Source organism: Sciurus vulgaris (assembly GCF_902686455.1).
Source record: "Sciurus vulgaris genome assembly, chromosome: 9".
Classification (NCBI taxonomy): domain Eukaryota; kingdom Metazoa; phylum Chordata; class Mammalia; order Rodentia; family Sciuridae; genus Sciurus; species Sciurus vulgaris.
The window spans coordinates 46,811,806-46,832,872 of NC_136469.1; the positions used below are offsets into that span (position 1 = coordinate 46,811,806).

At 35.0% G+C, this 21,067-nt stretch overlaps 1 protein-coding gene and 1 long non-coding RNA gene across 32 annotated transcripts in view; one reads left to right on the forward strand and one right to left on the reverse strand.

Moving 5' to 3' along the window:
• ANK2 (ankyrin 2) overlaps window positions 1-21,067 on the reverse strand; it is a 694,188-nt gene that overhangs the window by 182,356 nt on the left and 490,765 nt on the right. For all 31 annotated transcript variants that reach the window (XM_079154590.1, XM_079154588.1, XM_079154614.1 and 28 more), the window contains one exon: window positions 10,286-10,387. In XM_079154590.1, the coding sequence (XP_079010716.1) occupies window positions 10,286-10,387 (102 nt within the window). The remainder of the gene's footprint in view (window positions 1-10,285; window positions 10,388-21,067) is intronic.
• LOC306670132 overlaps window positions 1-21,067 on the forward strand; it is a 417,629-nt gene that overhangs the window by 44,847 nt on the left and 351,715 nt on the right. The window lies entirely within an intron of this gene.

Here is a 21,067-nt window from a genome sequence, read left to right on the forward strand (position 1 = left end):
GGATGTAATTGGTTAATAAGAACCTATTTTCTTCTTTATAGACCAAAACAAAACAAAAACGAAAACAAAAGTAGAGTAGTAGAGTTGTTAAAAGGGGTTTCAATGATTATCATTAGTTTGGTACCCTAACAAGTAACTCTAAGGAAACTTCCATAACAAATCTTTAAAGAACGTTCTGTTACATGATAAGCTATGTTCTCAACTCCCTAATAACTTGCTTCTTTCTTTCCCTACTTCTCCTTTCTGCCTCCCCTGGGCACTATTGCTGTCTTCCCTTGTTCTTCAAAGGAAGTAGTACACTATAAGCCTCTTTTCCAATGGCAGGAAAGAACACCTTTCACTCACCCCACCAATGATTCTGCATATCCACTAAGTCGCAGGGTTTCATTTTAGACTACCCACTGCCCACTCCACACTACAAAAAGACTCTTATTATTTTGCTGATAAAAGTTATTGTGTAAGTGTAAGCACACCTTTATGCTCTAAGGTGAGTCCTTGTTTATAAACTTTTGCTCATCTGCATTTTAGACACTTTCATCCCATCCAAAGACCTTCTATTTCTGAAGGAAAAAGACCCAAAACTGAGTATGGAATTAAAAACAACTGACTATTTCTAGTTATGCACATATTTTATATATATATATATACACATACATACATATATATAATACATATATATATATATGCATTGGTGTATGTGTGTGTGTTTGTAGTTCCTGATCATGCTTCCTTTAAACCAAAAGCATTCCTTAATGCAGAATTGCCAAATTCTCTTCTATACATCTATTTCCTTAAAAGGCCTTGGGAAGACTGCAGATGATAGAATTTGGAGACTCCTTTATAGTCATCAAAATGCACACACAGAGAGAGGGAGGGAGAGAAGCAGAGGAAGTGAGAAATTCAGGAGGGTAGAGAGGGTTAGATAGTGGGCTGGAACCTTCTTTTTTGCTTGGTTTGGGTTTTTCTTTTTGTTTGTTTGTTTGTTTTTGAGACAGGGTCTCATTAAATTGTCACAACTGGCCTTAGACTCAAAGTTCCTGCCTCAACCTCCTTAGCAACTGGGATTACAAGAGTGTCCTACCACAAAAAGGAAAAGAAGAACTCAAACTATCCCTATTCGCTGATGACATGATCATATATTTAAAGGAACTGCAAAATTCCACCAGAAAACATTTAGAACTCCTAAATGAATTCAGTAAAGTAGCAGGATATAAGATCAATGCTCATAAATCTAATGCATTTTTATTCCTAAGTGATGAATCCTCAGAAAGAGAAGTTACAAAAACTACCCCATTCACAATAGCTTCAAAAAATAAAATAAAATACTTGGCAATCAATCTAACAAAAGAGGTGAAAGACCTCTACAATGAGAACTATAGAACACTAAAGAAAGAAATTAAAACCTTAGAAGATGGAAAGATCTCCCATGTTCTTGGATAGGCAGAAGTAATATTGTCAAAATGGCCATACTACCAAAAGTGCTATACAGAGTCAATGCAATTCCAATTAAAATCCCAATGACGTACCTCACAGAAAAAGAGCAAGCAATCATGAAATTCATCTGGAAGAATAAGAAACCCAGAATAGCTAAAGCAATCCTTAGCAGGAAGAGTGAAGCAGGGGGTGTCGCAATACCAGAACTTCAACTATACTACACAGCAATAGTAACAAAAACAGCATGGTATTGGCACCAAAATAGACAGGTAGATCAATGGTACAGAATAGAGGACATAGACACAAACCAAAGTAAATATAATTTTCTCATACTAGACAAAGGGGCCAAAAATATGCAATGGAGAAAAGATAGCCTCTTCAACAAATGGTGCTGGGAAAACTGGAAATCCATATGCAACAGAATGAAACTAAACCTCTATCTCTCATCCTGCACAAAAATCAATTCACAATGGATGAAGGATCTTGAAATCAGACCAGAGACCCTGCATCTTATAGAAGAAAAAGTAGGTCCAAATCTTCAACTTGTTGGCTTAGGATCAGACTTCCTTAACAGGACTCCCATAGCACAAGAAATAAAAGCAAGAATCAATAACTGGGACAGATTCAAACTAAATAGCTTTCTCTCAGCAAAGGAAACTATCAGCAATATGAAGAGAGAGCCTACAGAGTGGGAGAAAATCTTTGCCACTCATACTTCAGATAGAGCACTAATTTCCAGAATATATAAAGAACTCAAAAAACTCTACACCAAGAATACAAATAATCCAATCAACAAATGGGCTAAGGAAATGAACAGACACTTCACAGAAGAAGATCTACAAGCAATCAACAGATACATGAAAAAATGTTCAACATCTCTAGTAATAAGAGAAATGCAAATCAAAACTACCCTAAGATTTCATCTCACCCCAATTAGAATGGCGATTATCAAGAACACAAGCAACAATAGGTGTTGGCAAGGTTGTGGGGAGAAAGGTACACTCATACATTGCTGGTGGGGTTGCAAATTAGTGTACCCACTCTGGAAAGCAGTGTGGAGATTCCTCAGAAATCTTGGAAGGCATCCACCATTTGACCCAGCTATCCCACTCCTTGGTCTATACCCAAAGGACTTAAAATCAGGATACTACAGAAATACAGCCACATCAATGTTCATAGCTGCTCAATTCACAATAGCCAGATTGTGGAACCAACCTAGATGCCCCTCAATTAATGAATGGATAAAGAAACTGTGGTATATATATATCATGGAATGTTACTCAGCCATGAAGAAGAATAAAATTATGGCATTTGCAGGCAAATGGATGCAGTTGGAGAATATCATGCTAAGTGAGATAAGCCAATCTCAAAAAACCAAAGGAGGAATTATCTTGCTGATAAGCAGATGATGATACATAATGGGGGGTGGAAGGGAGGCAAGAATGGAGGAAGGAGGGACTGTATAGAGGGAAAAGAGGGGTGGGAGTGGTGGGGGAGAAGGAAAAAAATAACAGAATGAATCAAACGCCATTACCCTATGTAAATGTATGATTACACAAATGGTATGCCTCTACTTCATGTACAAACAGAGAAACGAGTTGTACCCCATGTGTTTACAATAAAAAATAAATAAAAATAAAATAAGAAAAAGAGTGTCCTACCACACCCAGCCCAGGAAACTTCTATACAGGAAAGAGACTCTAGAATAAATGGTCAGCAAAAGAAAGAATGCTAAAATATGAGTGGGCAAAATCTCAGTCACTGCAGAAGGGCTGGATGATTTCCAGTGACATGAAGACAATAACCAAGGAGAAGATGACTATGCAGGAATGGCAGCTTGAGTTCATCTCACACACCTGAAGAGTCGTATTGAGTACTCATTTGGATTAAGATCTTCCCTCTATTGACCTCCACCAGCAGAAGTCAAGGTGGGACCCCAGAACTTTTCAGGCTCCTGAATAGACTCCCTACCTCTTCTCCAGACAGTCCCTATACCATCCCCATTACTATTTGCTTGGGCCTATCTGGATAAAGTTATCATGCTCTCTATCCATATTTGATCCAATCAACTGAAACTTCATCCCTCCAAATATTATCCCTGTATGTCTCTGAGTACCCCTTTTCTGCTCTGTTTCTTCCTACTTCCTGTTTCCTGAAACTCTTACAGTAAGCCCTTTGGAACATGTGAGCATGGTCATTAGTAACATCTGTCTTGCTAAATTTCTTCTCTGAACATCGCTTTTAACCTTCTTGCTCTAATTAGAGCAACCTGAAGGTACCGCTTCTCTGAAGTTCTCTCAAGTGATGGATATGTATACACCCATGCATCTTCCTATTCCTCAGGAATACAGCTGGAGTTGTATTTGTGCTCCCTACTCTTCACTGATCTTCATACTATTCCTCTTCCTCCTTCAAAAACGTCCAGTTGTTCTGAGTGTGTAACCTCTAGCTCCCATCCTCATTCCTTGAACATTTTAGTTTCTAGTTTGTGTCCTTGTTCTCAACATATACATACATAAATTCTCCAAAACTCCAGACTTACAGGTTCCTGCATTTCTCCCTGCCAAAGAATTTTCCTTTTCTCTACCTCTACTATATTTTTCTCAATATCATTTATTGATATAAATATATTGCCTTTCCTCAATATATTGCCTTTCCTCTTTTCACACATTATTTATTTATTTATTTATTTATTTTTGTACCAGGGATTGAACCCAGAGGTGCTTAACTACTGACCTACATCCCCAGTCCTTTTTACATTTTATTTAGAGACAGGGTCTCGTTAAGTTGCTTAGGGCCATGCTAAGTTGGTAAGGGGGGCCTTGAACTCATCCTCCTGCCTCAGCCTCCCCAACTGCTGGGATTACAGGTGTGCACCACCCGGCCTCTTCTCACATATCTTACCTTTCCCCTTAGTACATGTCTCTCTCAAGTTGTAGACCATAAGCTACATGAGAGCAAAGTTTTTGCCTAACTCTGTACTGCTCCATCCCCAGCACTAAGACACTGCTTGCTACGGAGGAAGCATGTAGTACATATTTAAATAAATAGATGCAAAACTATTATGCCTAGAATCAGATTGATTGAAAAGAATGCATATAATAGCATCTGAAATAAGTTCAGGAGAGTTGAGTAGCTGCCTGGAGTCATGGCATTATGATCCATTCCTTTCAGTTGTAGGAAGAGAGTGTTCAAGAGAATTCCCAGAATATAAAGTGTTCTGTTCCAATCTGAACCACAGCAGCAGAGTACTTTAGAAGATAACCAAAGAAATGATTTGCATAAAGCTACCCCTGGCAGATTTAAAATAAAAAGAGTCATATTTCAAAGATCTTCATAAATCTCTGTAGTTACAAATATGATCAAAACTTTTTCAAGCTTTGGACAAGTAATTGATTGGTGGACTCATTTTACATTGGATAAATATCAATATTGAAACTCAAAATCTAACTACTCAAAATTTAGACAGGCATTAATCAATCCTAACCTGAATCAGCACTATGCAGCATACAGCAATATCCAGCATTAATGCACCAAAGAAGATCACGGGACAGTACAGAATGCAAAAACAAAAGAGCACTCAAAGCCAGAACAGAACAAACACCCTCTGCTTTTTCTAAATAAGGAGTCAATAATAAGCATATGGCTATTTAGCTATATAATTTATGTACATATCTCTGCCTGATTTAGTTGGTTAGAACACTGAATATAGTTCATTCTGTGTTCTAATAATTCCATGAATTCAATATTCTCTCTCTCTCTCTCTTTCTCTCTCTCTCTCTCTCTCATCTTATTCTCAGGCTAATAAAATTGTTTTTGTCATTTTTAGGAGAGGTTCAAACCAGATGGATCTGAATGGCATTTATGAAAAAAAAAATTTAGTTCCAGAAAAACATTTTAGTTTAATGCAACCCAGATAAACAGTAACCATTATTAAACTACTATTGAACATAATCTTTCCTATTTGATGACACTGGCTATGGTAATACCATTTAATGTTCTGTCATGCCTCTGAGGATCAGTACTATTTTTGCTAAAGCTTACGTTAAGAATTCATATGAAGAGATTATATTATTATAATGTGGATTGTCATTTTCACTAGTATTTAGAGTGGTTGTTCTGTTAGGCACTTGGCACACATTTCAGTCAATCATTAATACAGTCCCATGACCTCAGTGTTGCTATGGTTTATTACAATTGAGAATACACAGACCTGGAGAAGTTGATTGCCCAGGATCTCTTAGCTGGAGAGTGGAGAAAATGAGAATTTGGATTCCAGCACTCACATTTTAACAAGACTTCCAAAAATGCTTTATGGTCTGAGTCATAGTATGTGAGCATATGCTAAAGTCATTGTTGAATTTATCCCCTTGTTATTTTAATAACAAGAGGACTGGTATTTTAGGAACATCAGTATTGTCTTAAAAATGGTGCATTTACCTTGTTTTCTGTTTTTGAGAAAGGAACCATAGGCTTCAATTGATAATTATGCACCTTTACAACTTAGTGGTAAAAGATCAAGACCAAAACCCAGGGCATTTCAAGAGCTATTAATCATTGGTTGGTGTCATATTTAGATTACAGCCAATAAATGCTAAGTGAAGGCACTTCATTTTAAAGTCTCTACAGTGAAACTAATAAATTTTATATGTGATAAAAGTATCTGAAACTTCCAGAGACTTTATTGACTTTCAAACCGTCAATAAATTTTTATGAAAATGTTATACAGTCTATTTTTAATGATCGTGATGTTAATCTTGTTTGTAACAGTATTTGATTATGCACAATTATTAACTCGGTAAGAAAGTAAAAGTATTTAAGTTAAATAAATCAAGTAAAAGCTAAGATTTATTCCTTTCTGAAAGTAGAACAAAGTAAATAAATTACTAGTCTAATCTTATAAATAAAAGTTAACAAACATGTTTGTAATTATTAGTAAAAGAAAAATGAAAACTTGAAGATTAAGGGGGAGTCTTGTGCCAAATTTATGAATTATTTCCATGTCCTTCAAATTATTACAAGCCACATGGTAGTTTTGGATTAAATTTCAAAATTCTCATGATAGTTATAAGACCAATTTTATAACAAAAATTTTTTGATTCGAATTCAGTTTTAAAAATCTTAGCACGCCAACACATGTGATATTTTTGGAAAGCTGGTGCAGCCCAGATTGGCTTTCATTGAGAAATACAACAGGGTACAGAAAGTTCTGGTTTGTATGTTACATGTCATAATGCTCCCCTAGAAACTCAGGCTTAGAAGCAAAAGAGAGGATACATTTCATTGAATATTACACATAATCAGCAATAGCAATACTTTGGCTGAACAGTTGCCTCTTTTGCCCTCCTGAGTACTTGGAAATTATTTCATTCTACATTTTACTGGTGATTTAGTAGAAATTCTGGTTGTGGTACTCTGAGTCACAAGTTTTTTAAACTACCTTTTATATTAATCTAAGGAAAAATAAAGATCTTATATTAACAATGGTAGATTATTAGTAAGTTTGAGCCTCAAGATAAAGCACATAATATAATTCAAAGGAGAGTATCAGATAATCTCCTCAAGAAGATAACCTGCAGAAGATAAAACTTGGACAGGAGAAATAGACACTTAACCATCTGTAGGCTCAGTTTCTGCATTTGCAAACTTGTGCTAACTCTTAACTCATACCTTTATTTCCTCAGCTGATGGATAAAACATCACATGAAAAACCCCAGCACAAAGCCTGATATACAAAAGTTAATTTTTTAACATTACTTACTTTATGTCCTCAATCTGTTTAATTAATACACATTCTTGAATGGTAATAATAAAGACCCAACACCAGACCTACAGATTATACCTAGTAAATTCAGGTGGTTAGAAGAATCAATTTCATAGTTTATATGGAGGTCAATTTTGATTTTTGATTCTTGGTGAATGATACACAGAAATTGCAAGTAGAATGCATACACTTTAGAAAGTCCTTTACTAACTGGGTACAGAGGCGCACATCTGTAATCCCAGATCCCAGGCGCACATCTGTAAACTCAGGTGGCTGAGGCAGGAGGATCACAAGTTTGAGGACAACCTCAGCAACTCAGCAAGGCCCTAAGCAACTTAGTGAGACCCTGTCTCAAAATAAAAAATAAAAAGGAGAGACTGGGAATGTGGCTCCATGTTAAAGCGCCCCTGGGTTCAAACCCCAGTACCAAAAAATAAATAAATAAATAAAACTTGCAATGCAACCAGGGATGTAAAAATTGTACAAATTGCTATTCCACTTTCTGAATTGAAATTACTTTACAAAAGTGATGGGGCTTCAATTTGAGCCTGTGGGCTCTAAATTTTGCATGGATTTTATGACATCATGTTGACTTCTCAGAATAATACATGTCCTCATTTACAGTGACATGTTAGAGGATGGGTGGCAACTACCAAAGAAAAAAAATGGCCTGTTAGGCTGGTAACAACTTCTTGAGCTAACTTAAAAAGTTAGATTGATCTACATATCTGATAAAAATAAGTGTTTACTACTAAAAGAGAATTGTTTCTTAAAAACAACCCTAAGACCTTTTGTAAAATTAACACATTTGGTATACTTGAAGGTGAAGTGAACTTTGTTTGAAATGAGGTTAGCTTCATTTTTCTTGGGTTCTCTTTTTTGGCATTATTTATGAAATTTTTACCTAAATGAGCTGATAGTTTCATTGTCTACTCTGTAGTATATTTCAGATTTAGAAAATTGATGATATGAAAATTTGAGAAGTATATTTAATCTATTTAAAGAAACCCAAGGTAACATTTCAAGAATCTAAAATATTTCGTTTTCAACCTCTTAGGCATTTTATAGAGTGAGTACATATATCCACATGGGAGTTTGGGTGTTCTTTCTCTCTTAAGACAACTAGTGTACTTTAAGGTCAAATGATTTGTTCAAGAGAACAATGAAGACACATCAGATAAAATCATTCCTAATGGGAAATAACAGAGAACACAGACACAGCATATGATGATCTTACAGGTTGAAATGAAGTAACTTGACCTTATTCCATAGTTCAGTGTTAAAAACTATGTAAAGTTTGAGACTATCTGACCTACAAGTTATAAAGTTAAACGGTTACTATTTCATGAATGCAAGTATAAGACACAAATCTGGGTCAGAGAAAAAGGACTTTTAATTCACAGCAATATCAGTGGCTGAGCATCAGCACTGGTTTACACCAGTCCCCATGCCCTTCTTCCACCAAATCCAACAGGGTTGACACAAAGGACCAATGATGGGTGCCTGTGCATGCTGGCTGTGTTAAAGGACAGCAGTGACCTTGGGAGATTCACACAGCCTGCTTTGTGTCTAGGGGGAGATGTTGCTAATCCCTCAAAGTTGCTCACTGGAAGTATCACCCTGAGAAATGGCCCAGATGAAACCCAGGCCCAGGCCTTTCATTCTTGTTTTCTCCAAGAATATCTGCAGGGATGCTCAGGGTCACAGCAGGCTAGCTTTCTCAAGGGCAAATAACTCTCAACGTTTTTTCATAAAGAGAGACACACTCCCCTAAAGGATGAGAAATATTGCTATTAGTGACAATGTTTTCCATGCCAGTGACTCTCAGGAGGCACAAGAGTACCTGTACTTTTTGTAAAATTAGACTCCATCCAGGTGACCTTGATACAGCCACCTCACTCTTCTGGGCATTTGTGGGAAGTTTGGGGTGACGGGAAGTGCTATAATTATACTTTCATTTTAGATAGATCACTCGAGACAGTGTGGACAAATGTCCAGAATGGACAAGACAGAGCTAATTAAGGAGGCTACGATGACCACCTTGGTAAATTACTTGAGGTGAGGAGAGTCAATGTGGGTTTGGATGTGGAAGAAAACCTCCTGGCTACAAAAGGGGAGAAAAGGGGTGGGGAGCAGTTGTGTTGGAATTGATGTATTAGAGGATAGACTAGAAGGGAGAAGAAGTCTGAGGATAAGAAAAGATCAGGTTCAGATTTTGAAATGTTACATTTGAGAGATTTAATAAATTTGGTGACCTATGAATTAAATATAACTGGGATGAGTATATACTGGGATATAGAAACAAGCATTCTATTTAGAATCAAATAATGGAGTTTACCTCCAATTACCATAAAATTGACCAAAATTCCTTACATCTCAGTTAAATCTCTGTCAAACACACACAAACAACATTATCAAAATGTAGAGAACACTGGGGTTCTGTGGACATTTTATGGTATAAAAGTCTTAGTCCAAAATGGCACAAAAATATTAATATTGTTGGAAGCAAATAATATATGAAAGTGTATTCTCTATTTATTCAATAGATGTGATGAATGAATAATTAAAATTATTTAAACCAACATAGTAGTTTCAAATTCTTCTCATTATAACTCTTATTTTCAAATTAATTTGGAAAAAAAGAAGAATTTTGATTTTATCCTTTTATTTCTGTACCTCAAATTTTTACCACCAGTTACCACTGAGTGAAATGTACATTTAACCAAAAAAAAAAAAAAAAAAAAAAAAATCAGATCTAGATTACTAGATGATGATAAATGAGGAATAAAACTTTTTGGTTAATTTTCCAGCTAAGGATGGTCCAGATCATTTTATAGGAAAAAAATGATATTCAATTGTTATCTTTGATCTGTCTATTAGCCAACAATATTAATTCTAGAAAACAAATATCAGATGCTTGAAATGTTAGTAAGATTCAAAAATGAGGTTACATAAGACCAAGTCACTGGTACCAGGAAATTCAATGATGAAAACAAAAATAGCCTAGGGCTCTGAGTCTAACTCTGGACATCAAGGGCTGCTTCTGGAGTGCTCTGATACAGTCCAGAGCTGGCCACCACCTCTTACCTGGTTGCAGGTATTGATGTCGATGCCCCCCTTCAGATACTCCACGACTTTGTCCAAGTTGCCTGCTCTGGCAGCACGCAGGAAGCTGGCATTGCTGTCAGACTATGGATAGAAGAAAAGAAATGTGGTGAGTGATGGATAAAATGAAATCATCCAATTCAGAAAGGCAAGCACGTTTACACTGCAAGTCAGAAAAGTTTTTAATACTGACTTGAAAATATTGAATATCATTCACAGTTCGAGGTAACAACTTTGCAATATTCCGAGAGAGTTGTTTAAGAATATTAGAGTCACTGGGAAATATGTTCTGCTATATTAAAGACTATAAAAAGACATTAAAATGAAAATTATTATTGCTTTATTCAATCTTCAGCTACATTTAAAAATGAATTTATACTGTTCCAAAAACCATTATTACCCATTTATTTTAGTGTCAGGATTTTAATGACTTTATAGTAAGCCTAGTGTAAAGTCAAAAAAAGAATCAGAGAAACTAAAAAACATGAAAGCTACTGGGTTTCTTTCATTCTTTCTTTTTTTTTACTGTCAGTTTTCAGATGGGTCTGCCAGAGAACTGAGTATAGGTCACTTAAGAGTCATCAGTCCTCATTATCAGAGAATAACAGAAGGCTCCAAGGGTGCTTTGAAAAAAGGGGATAGCATTCCTTGGCAGGTATGGACTGGGCTGATGCAAATTCTGTGATTCCAGTGATTTTGGAAAAACATGACTAAATTCAAACCAGCTGACATAATACCATCTCTTGGTAAAGATGATCGCTCTGCATGGAGATTGCTTTTTAAGTTTTTCATCTTCCCACACTCTCCAAAATCTGATACTGGGAGAATCCATTGAATTCTCCTCCTGAAAAGTCCTGAGGAGGGTTGTTCCAGAGACAGAGTTACAATCCCATGCCCCTCAGCTTGGTTAAAAAGCCTGACTTTTAACCCTTAACATAATAATGACAATAAATTTTTGCTAGGGTACAAGTCACTTGCATAACTACTTAATATTTCTTGTGATAGAATGTCAGACTAAAGAGAAAATGGTAGCATGAAGAGGAATATAATTTACACGTTCGGAAGTGAGATGCAGCTTTGATGACTCTTAATGCATTCTCCTTGCTGGGTTACCCTCTCTCCCTCCCTGGAAGATCATACTTGGCAAGAACTTTTGGCACACTCTGTCAGAACTATTTATTTATGATTTGTGGTGATGTACAGATAGATAAATTGAAGTATTTTCTCTGGGAGTTTCAAATATGGGATTACTCGCATACTGCTAGAATGATTTACACATGGGAAGATTGAAAAGCCCTAGGACTAAATTACCTCATATTTAACCCAAACACCACAATGACTTGTAGGCTTAGGAATCAGAGATAATTTATTAAGAGTTGAAAGGTGTGATGGAAATCTATACATCCAGAATTCATGCTCTGATTCTTTAGAAATGCATCATGGGATGATTAATACTAAAAAGCGTTCTTCCCCCTCCCCGCTTCCCTATGACACCTCACGCACGCTTCATCCTTCCTGAAAGCTGTGTCCCTGGAAGGGTGCCCTAAGTAGATCTGCAATGCTGCAGTGACTAAATTGTGACTCATTTTAAAATGTGTAGTCTATGAAATCATTTTGCCGTTTGCAGCAAATGCTAAATTCCAGGAGGTTTCTTGCCATAGCCCTTACAAGTGAAAAGGCTATGTTACATCAACATCTCACAAGAAATCTTATTTTTGTACTGCAAACAATACAAATAAAATAATATTATGTCACAGGTCTAAAATATGAAGGTATTATTCCTGTATGAACAGGTTTATTTCCAAAATAAATCTATGTGCATCATATTAAAGGTTGTTCCCAGAAAGTATTTCCAATATGTACACAAAGTAATTATAGGTACTACTTATTGTTTACTGTGAGCCTAGAATAGAGTTTAAGGAGCCACATATGTTAAAGTATCAATACCACAAAAAAACTAATATTATCCTATTTATTAAGTGAGGAGAGCAGAGAGGTTAAAATGTTTCCAAGTCACAGACTGATTCCGTGGAAGATTCAAGATTTAATTCATGCTGATCAGACCAGGAGCTAGAAATCTATCTGCTATTCTCTCCCCACTTTTCCAAAGTACAAAGCAGATGTTATCATGGATTCCTGACTTATGAGCAATAAATCTGTTTCATTTGGGATGACTACACTACGCCCCTCATCTACATAGTCATTCTGCAAATCACAGCACTAGCTGCATAAAGTGCCTTGGCAGGAGAGGGAATTCTTAGCTGCCATCTCTACCTTCAAATCTATTAGCTGACTACATGCAACTAAACAAATTGAGCTGACTGGGATAAACTACTTTGAAACTTATTCATTTGGGAATTAAGAAAGAAATGGGAAAGTAGTCAACATATATAAAAGACAATTCCCTCATTCATATTCTGTCTCTCCTTGCCTAACATGCTCAAACTCAGCATATGATCAGATTGCTCTCATATTCCTACAAAAAAGAAAGTTGGGAACAAATACAGTCAGAGGGAAAGCCTAGAGACACCACTGCCAATCCCTAGAGAGGGCAACAGTGTCTGCAGGGAACTGCCAGCATCATAGAGGATTACCCAATACACCCTCTTTGAACCTTCCCTAGGGATGGGGTAGATATGGAGGATTGCTTTTGCTGATACACAGTAACAAGAAGTTTGTGGGTTTTGGGGGTTTTTTTTAACTGTTTTTCACTTTTCTGAATCAAACTTTTCTAACGTGAATGCAGGTCAGAGTTACAGTTAATCCCTGGAATTTTAGCAAACAGTGTTCCCAGTGTTCTGGAGGGCTGGACCCAATGGAAAAGTAATATCTGAGCCATTCTGCCAGGGGACCTTTTAGCAGTTGAGTCAGAGGATACTTTGGTGCACATTGAATTCTTCTAGAACCCCATTAAGGGATTTAGTTTTCCCAAAGTGAGAAAATGCATTAAATGGAAGTGTTATTGTAAAATGTTTCATGAATGTGGATTTCATGGATGGAATTAAAATGAGGTTTCAAAATGTATACACAAATTGATAATATTGTGGTCAAATGTGTCTTCTTACATAGAAATCCATATTCTCCTCCTGGTTCCACATAGATACACACTCAGGCTGCCCTACAATAAGGTCAATCTGTGATTAAAGCTCTTGACAAAAGAGCTTTGGATAAACAGATAGTCTGGTTACCTTTACTCAATAAAGAGAAGAAAGAGACTGATGGAGAGAGGCAGTAGTGTTTACCATTTTGTACTCCCCTTCGATTATGGCAAAAGTTTTAAAATCAAGAATGAGGAAGGGGGAAGCATATTTTCAAAATATCATTTTATTTGCTCAGCCAGAAAATTTCATACATAAAAGATTTCACAAACCTTTTAAAATCTTTTAAGAGGAGGCAATAGCAACGCCTTTGGGAGAAAGTTTCAGACAAATGTAAGACTAACCTCTCTCTGCTTTGCTACTTTATGTCCCTAGGACCCTCAAACCCTAAAATCAATTGTATTTCTGTCTATTAAGTCTGACTCTGGACAAGGAATTCAAATGCTGAGTCCCACCTATTTTAATTTGCAACAGATGGATGTCATTAAAGCTTGCCCCTTTACAAACTTACTGTGACATCTCAAACCAAGAAAGAAAAATTTCCTCTTAAATTTGTCTTGACACAGTCCTGCACTTTTCTTTTCTTTCTTTTTTCTTATTTTTTAAAAAATCTGAATGTTAGAAAAACAGAACAACTTTCTTAGCACCCAGCAGGGTGGACATGAAGGGCAAGGAGGGACGTGCATTCATGGAAACATATCCTACAGGGGGATGCTCACAGTTGGCTGAGTTTGCTATGAGCTTTTTAAAATCTTATATTTATATTTCAATAGTAATATAATGAAGAAAATAAAGGAATATCCCAGTTCATCTAGATGGCTACCCTATAATGGAGAACGACCATATGATTTTGGTACATGTATATGTTTATCATTCAGTGCATAACAAGTAAGTATAAGTAGCATTCAGATGCATGATATGCAAAAAGTTTTGCTGTAGTACAGAGGGACAAGAAGAATCAGATAATCTGATTGCACACATGGCAGGAATGGTATCAGCATGATGAACCAAGAGTCTTAACAATAGCAGGCAGTAGCAAGTTAAAGTCAAATTAACATGTCTCAGATGCTCATAGCATGATCCTACTTGCATTGTCAGAGAAAATCCACAGTGAACATTTTTCAGGTTTAGCTTATTGCTTTTAATTCAGTTTAATTCAATTTTAGCTTTTACTGAATAAGTAACCATCTTTATCACAATACCAATTTCATCTCCAAGTAAATAGAGCTTTAAAAGATTATCAAATGTCATGCCATTAAAATTGACGTTGGTAAATCTCTTTGATGTTTTGTTATCCTTTAAATCTATTAACAATGGTTTCTACATGTTTACAAAAAAAGGCATTCTTCATATCGTTTTCACCGAAGGAAAATTCAGAAATTAAGCTAAATGTGGAACTCCGAGGTCATATCTTTTTATCATTACACTCAATATCTGTGCAAGTCTTTGACATTTTAATCCACTCTATTAATTGGTGTCATTTACTTCAAGACTATTAGTAAAATTTAATTACTAGTAAAAACTTTTCCATAGTAGTGTAAGAAGTTTTACATAGTTTGTGTTTTTAATATTTAAGTTAACACTGTAATAAAAATAGCACTAGAGGTCATAAAAGGCTTTTATGCTTTCAAAGGGATCAACGCATTATTCAAACTTGAGAGGCACTTGTCTAAGTGTGATCTGCCAGGAGTCAAGCAGCCTTAACAGAAGGGAGCAGAACACTGGGTTATGCATACCCTCTGAAAATATTTGCTGACTGATTAACCTTAAGTAAAGCACATGTTCCTTGTGGAATCTGAGGAATTCACTTATTTCCTTAGGAAGTAAGTAGCTATTCCTTTGTAAAAACAGGGTCATTTACCTGCCTATCCTGATGCTGAGGAATCTGTAGAGCATGTTATCTGAGGGTTTTAGTATATAGTCATGCGTTTGTATATGGACTACTGGATTGTTTGATTAATTCTGCTCTTTTAGTAGCTCAAATTGTTATTGCTACTTTGTCAAAAATCAAAAATCTGGGAACAACCAAAAACTACATGGAAGTTTTTAGAAAAAAATTCAAGTTGTCTTCCAGCAGTCAGAACTCATAGGTGCCAGGAAACACTTTGACAATTTCTATTCATCTACTACCAGTAATAAAAACATTATAAACAAAAAATTTATACTTTCCAGCTCAAGCATGAAGATGGATGGATGACCCTACATTTCTAGTGTCACAAACAGATCTGTTAATTGTACCACCAGGTTACTGACAAGGGCTCTAATATTCAGAGTTAATACTAAGACCCAAAAGAGTGTTCTTAATCCAGTGACCTATGTGTTAAGAAAACTGGATCAAACCTAAAAGTAAACCCAATAAACACTTTAGTTAAGGGAAGAAGGCAGAGAAAATATAGATGTTTGCATTTTTACTTTTAAAATGTAATATTTGAGATCATTATGAACACAGAAAATTGAGAATTCAGACCAGAACAATATCTCAGTTAAGTAGGCAAATTCTGCCTGAATATGTAAAGTATTTTTGTTCTATGAGATGATTTAAAATTTTATTTTTCTGTAAAGAGAATGACTTTTCCCTTAACTCAGTATTACATGTTGACATTGATCTTCGCTAGCATACTAGATAAATTATTTTACTCATCAATGCTTTTCCTAAGATACCATCCACAAAAAGTAAGAACCACCTATAGCATGCCAATTCCATTCCTTTCAATGCATTAAGATTATTTTGCAATATTATATGGAGATTTAAGAATCCCCTATACAATTCTTAAGCTTTGAAAGATATTATACAGCAGCAGGAATGAAAAGGCATGAGCCATATCTCCATGCATCATTGATCTCAAAAAGAGAGTACAAATCAAAAAAAGTTAGACACACACAAAAAGATAACTTTTTATCTACTTACTAAAATTAAAAAACTGACAAAACTAACCTATAGTGTTAGAAGTCACAACAGTTTTGATTGCTAGTCTTACCCTCTAGTTCTGTTACTCAAGCATTGTGTATGTTCTGAGAAATATGGAGATGAACTTTAAAATTTATGCATTTTTCTGTATGTATGATGTATATAAATGAAAGATTTCTTTAAAAAGACAGTAACCCTATAAAAAGTAAGGTATTCCTAATTCATACAATGGTGACAAAAATCACCAAAGAGTAAACTTACTAAGAATCAGTATTCAAAATCAGTATCTTTTTCTCACACTGGAGGCGATTTTCTGATATAGATTATTAACATTCTGCCAGACTTTTAATGAAAGATGTACTGCGTATAAAGGAACCACCCAGTCTAAAAGACAATGAGAATTACCAAATACAACACAATTTGGTTCTCTGACTTAAAAAAAAGTTAACTAAGAGTTAAAAAAAGTTAACTAAAAGTTCTACTTTTAGTATACTTCACAAATATTGTATAAATAATAAATCTCTGGTCTTCAAAATATTTATTGCAAATCCAAGAGGACCAGATCTGGTTCAGAGATCTCAGTTCAAATCTTCTGGAATAAATTTAAGTAAAGTCAGTTGTCAGAGACAATTTTATATTTTAAAAAATTTCAGGACACTCACTTTTCTTTGGCACTCACTTTTCTATATTCGATCAAAATAGTAATAGTGTGACAATATTTTTCCTGAATGAATGAAAATTACTACCACAGGAACACACACATGCACACAGCTATAGACTTCAACTAGTAGGAAAAAAAAAAAAAACGAAACCAACTGACCAACAAGAAAAGACAGTTGTGATGTACATTTGATGACTTTATACTTACATTCCCTGTATTATTTTGAAATTTTAGAGGGTACTTACATATTACATGTATACACACATGTACATTCATTTCTAGAGAATGATGAAACAGGAGGAATATGAACTCTTCAGCTGAAATTTCATGACATAAAAGAAGTATGACCAAAAAGGAATTTTGTTTTGCTGACATTAATTTGGCTTTATAAAACCTATTACCAGTCTCATTACTAAATATTTATAACCATGAGGCACATCAGAACTTTCTCTAAAACAAGAACTTTTACAAAGATAGCTCGGAAATTTCTTAAGTGTTTAAAACATACCTTGTCCTATTGAACTTTACAGAGAATTTAAAATTTGAGCAGCTTCTCGGAAGGCAGAAGATCAATAGATTTTGATTACTTGTATTTTAGGCATTATGATTCTGAAATATCTCCAGAACCCAAAAGTCCATCACCAAATACATGTCAATATTTTCTGACTTTGAATGGAAAAATGGTAAATTTGCAGATAGAAATATTTGTGGTTCATTTTATAACATTTGTGAATATCTAAGAAAATCAGAGTAACATTTTGCTTGTAGGTATAGGTCAGATGCCAGAATAAGTAACAACTTAAAGTACCTCTTTAAACCTAAGTTAAAGATCTCAGCTATTTGAAGCTTCAGATTTTTTCAAGAGATAAGCTTCTTTTGGAGGCCCCAGTTAGTGAACAGATTTAAGGCATTATTACTTTCATTAGTAATAATGGAATGTAAGGAAATCTGTACATATGTTAATTAACATATTAACAATAAAAATAATGAAAGTTAAAGATCCATATTGGAAGTTTAATAATACATGTCTGTGTTCAATTGAATTCTAAACAGTTCTCAATTGTTGCTTTAGTGTCTCTAATTGGTAAAGCACCTCAGTGATTGCTTTAATGACTGAACTATTTAGCAATAGTTAATTTTCCTTCCCAAAGAATACATCACACTTTAAGAAAATGGTATATTATTTAGGGAACATGATTCCTCTACTTCTAATACTGGTTTTTCTTGAAGTACAGATGTGGCATCCTGATTTCATTCCAGATGCAACCTCTGACAGTAACTCTTGAACTGATATATTTGCAAAGTTCTACCTACGTTTTATCTTCAAAATGGTGAGTAGGAAAAAGCAAGTAAAATATTATACAAGTCCTATGCTGAATATTATGTTTTCCCTATAACATTCTCTATAGGATATTTTCAGTACATAAAGAACATGGAAATCTGTACCTCACATATTAACATATTAACAATAAAAATAATGAAAGTTAGAGATCCACATTGGAAGTTTAATAATACATGTCTGTGTTCAACTGAATTCTAAAGAGTTCTCAATTGTTGCTTTAGTGTCTCTAATTGGTATTAGTTATATTGATAATAAGGGCAATACTATTTTTATATGCAATGCATATCCCAGACTTAATCTTGTTACTAATATCCAATTAGCTGGACATTTCTTGAGAATTTTCCACCTGCACCAGAATGCCCCAAATGAACACAGGCCAAAACATGGAATAACTTATCAAACTTTCATATTGTGTACATGAATTTCCAAAGGAATTTCCTTTTGGATCATCACTGATCACAAAAAGAGTTGGTTTCATAGTTGTATAATAACCAACTATAAATCCAACATTTGGGTCAGGAGGAAAAAGACAGAACTTTGAAATCACTTCATAACAATTGTACATTTCACTCCTTAAGAAATCTCAGCACATGACTCACAATTTGATGGCCAGGAGGGCGGGGGTTGTTCAGTGGAGGTTCACCAGATTGGACAGGGGAAATGGGGGGGGCGGGGAGTGAAGGGGGATGGGAAAGGGAAAGACAATAGAATGACTTAGACATAACTTTCTATGTTCCTATACGAATACACGGTCAGCGTGTAACCCCACATCATGTACAACCACAAGAATGGGAAGTTATACTCCATGTATGTATGATATGTCAAATTACATTTTACTGTCATATATAACTAAAAAGAACAAATTAAAAAAGAGACAAAAAATAATTAGAAAAAAAAAAAGAAAGAAATCTCTGCACAAAACTCCTCATTCCCTAACTAGTCAGAGTGTTAAAATATTACAGGAAATTCGGGGGAAAGATGTATTAAAGTTCATTCCATTGCATTACTTAAGGATCAGGATAAATGAACCTGAATTAAGTTTTAGTCTGCCTTTAAGGCTTTTAGAACTGTCAGGAACTGAAAAAGCAAACCCAACCAAGTGAAAATATCTCTCATCAATTTTTTATTTGGTTGGTATCCTACAATGTTAATTTACTATTGCCCCCTTGAGGTAGGCCTTGCATTTTTATTCCCATTGGTCTGCTTATTCTTCAGCTTCAGAGACCATCTGCTAAGAAGCAGACATCACTCAATCAGAAGCAGCTAGCAGCTTCGTGACAGAGCACAGATGAGGTGCTGGCCGTACCCCGTGGACCGCACGCACTAAAAAGTAGATTGGTGCTTTAGCATGGAATTATTCAGGACTGAATCAAAAAAATCAATTCTCCAAATGAAAGCTTCCTATTGGTTTGTTTTATAATAAGACCTCTATTTTAAAAGAACTTGCATATATTTTTCTATTTTGATACATTTCCTAATGTTGATTTTCATGGCCCATCAAGATGCACATGGAAATAACAAAAGAAGTTCTTTTGTTTATTACAACCTAGTATACAGTTATAATTATGAATCACATTGGTTTTTTTCCTAGGGTGTATCATTTAATTACAGTTTAACGAGCACACACAATGACAACTGTCTTATTTGTTTACATGTAATTCTGAACTCATTTATCCATTGTTTAGAGTAAATGTATCAGTAATTCAATTCACATTTTTTATTTTCACTTTTTTCAGTATATAGGTTTTGCAATATTAATATCTATTCCAAAATAACATAAGAATTAAAATCTATTATTTTCTAATATCATCTCTTTTCCCAAGGCAATAATTTAATTTTGGGGAATAACAGACCCAAGAACTCTGCTTATACCACCCTTGGAATATCTACTTCTTTTTGAAAAAGTCTTTCTAATTACTGAATATCAAGAATGCCAGCATGATAAGTATGTTGTTTATTAGAAATCATTTGCGTATCTCTAATCCTTTCATTAAATTGTTAAGTTCATTGTCATCCATAGATGTCAGGAGTTCATTTTTCTAATGTACATATTTTTGAGAATGGTTCCATTTACCCCATTCTCCAAAATATGTGGGCTCAAAGGGTCATGCATAGCTCTGAGATTCTTTTGCACACTTGTGATAAATTACATGGACATGGAATATAAACAATGAAATTTATTTTATTTATTTTTGGTGCCAGGATTAAACCCAGGGGCACTCAACACTGAGTCACATCCCCAGCCCATTTTTTAAATTTTATTTAGAGACAAGGTCTCACTGAGTTGATTAATGCCTTACTAAGTTGCTGAGGCTGGCTTTGAACTTATGATCCTCCTGCCTCAACCTCCTGAGCTGCTGGGATTACAGGCCTGTGCCACTGTGCCCAACTTACCACAATGAACTTAAGAAGGCAAAATCTCAACTCTAATAAGGTAGCATTATGCAAATTCAATATGTTACATTTTTTTTTACAGTCATTTCCTGACCCCATCATGCTGGCCAAGTGGTATATAAGAGTGTCAATAAATTTAATGTTAAATTAAAACAAACAAACAAAAAGAATATGTGCACATGTACTGTATGAGAAAATTACTTTCAGGTCCGACTCACTAAATTAACTTGATTAAATTCTTAAAAGAATCTATATATAACTGGACTTATTTAAACATATATATATATATACACACACATATATACACACATACATATATATAATATATATGAATGTGTATGTATATACATAGCTTTCAATT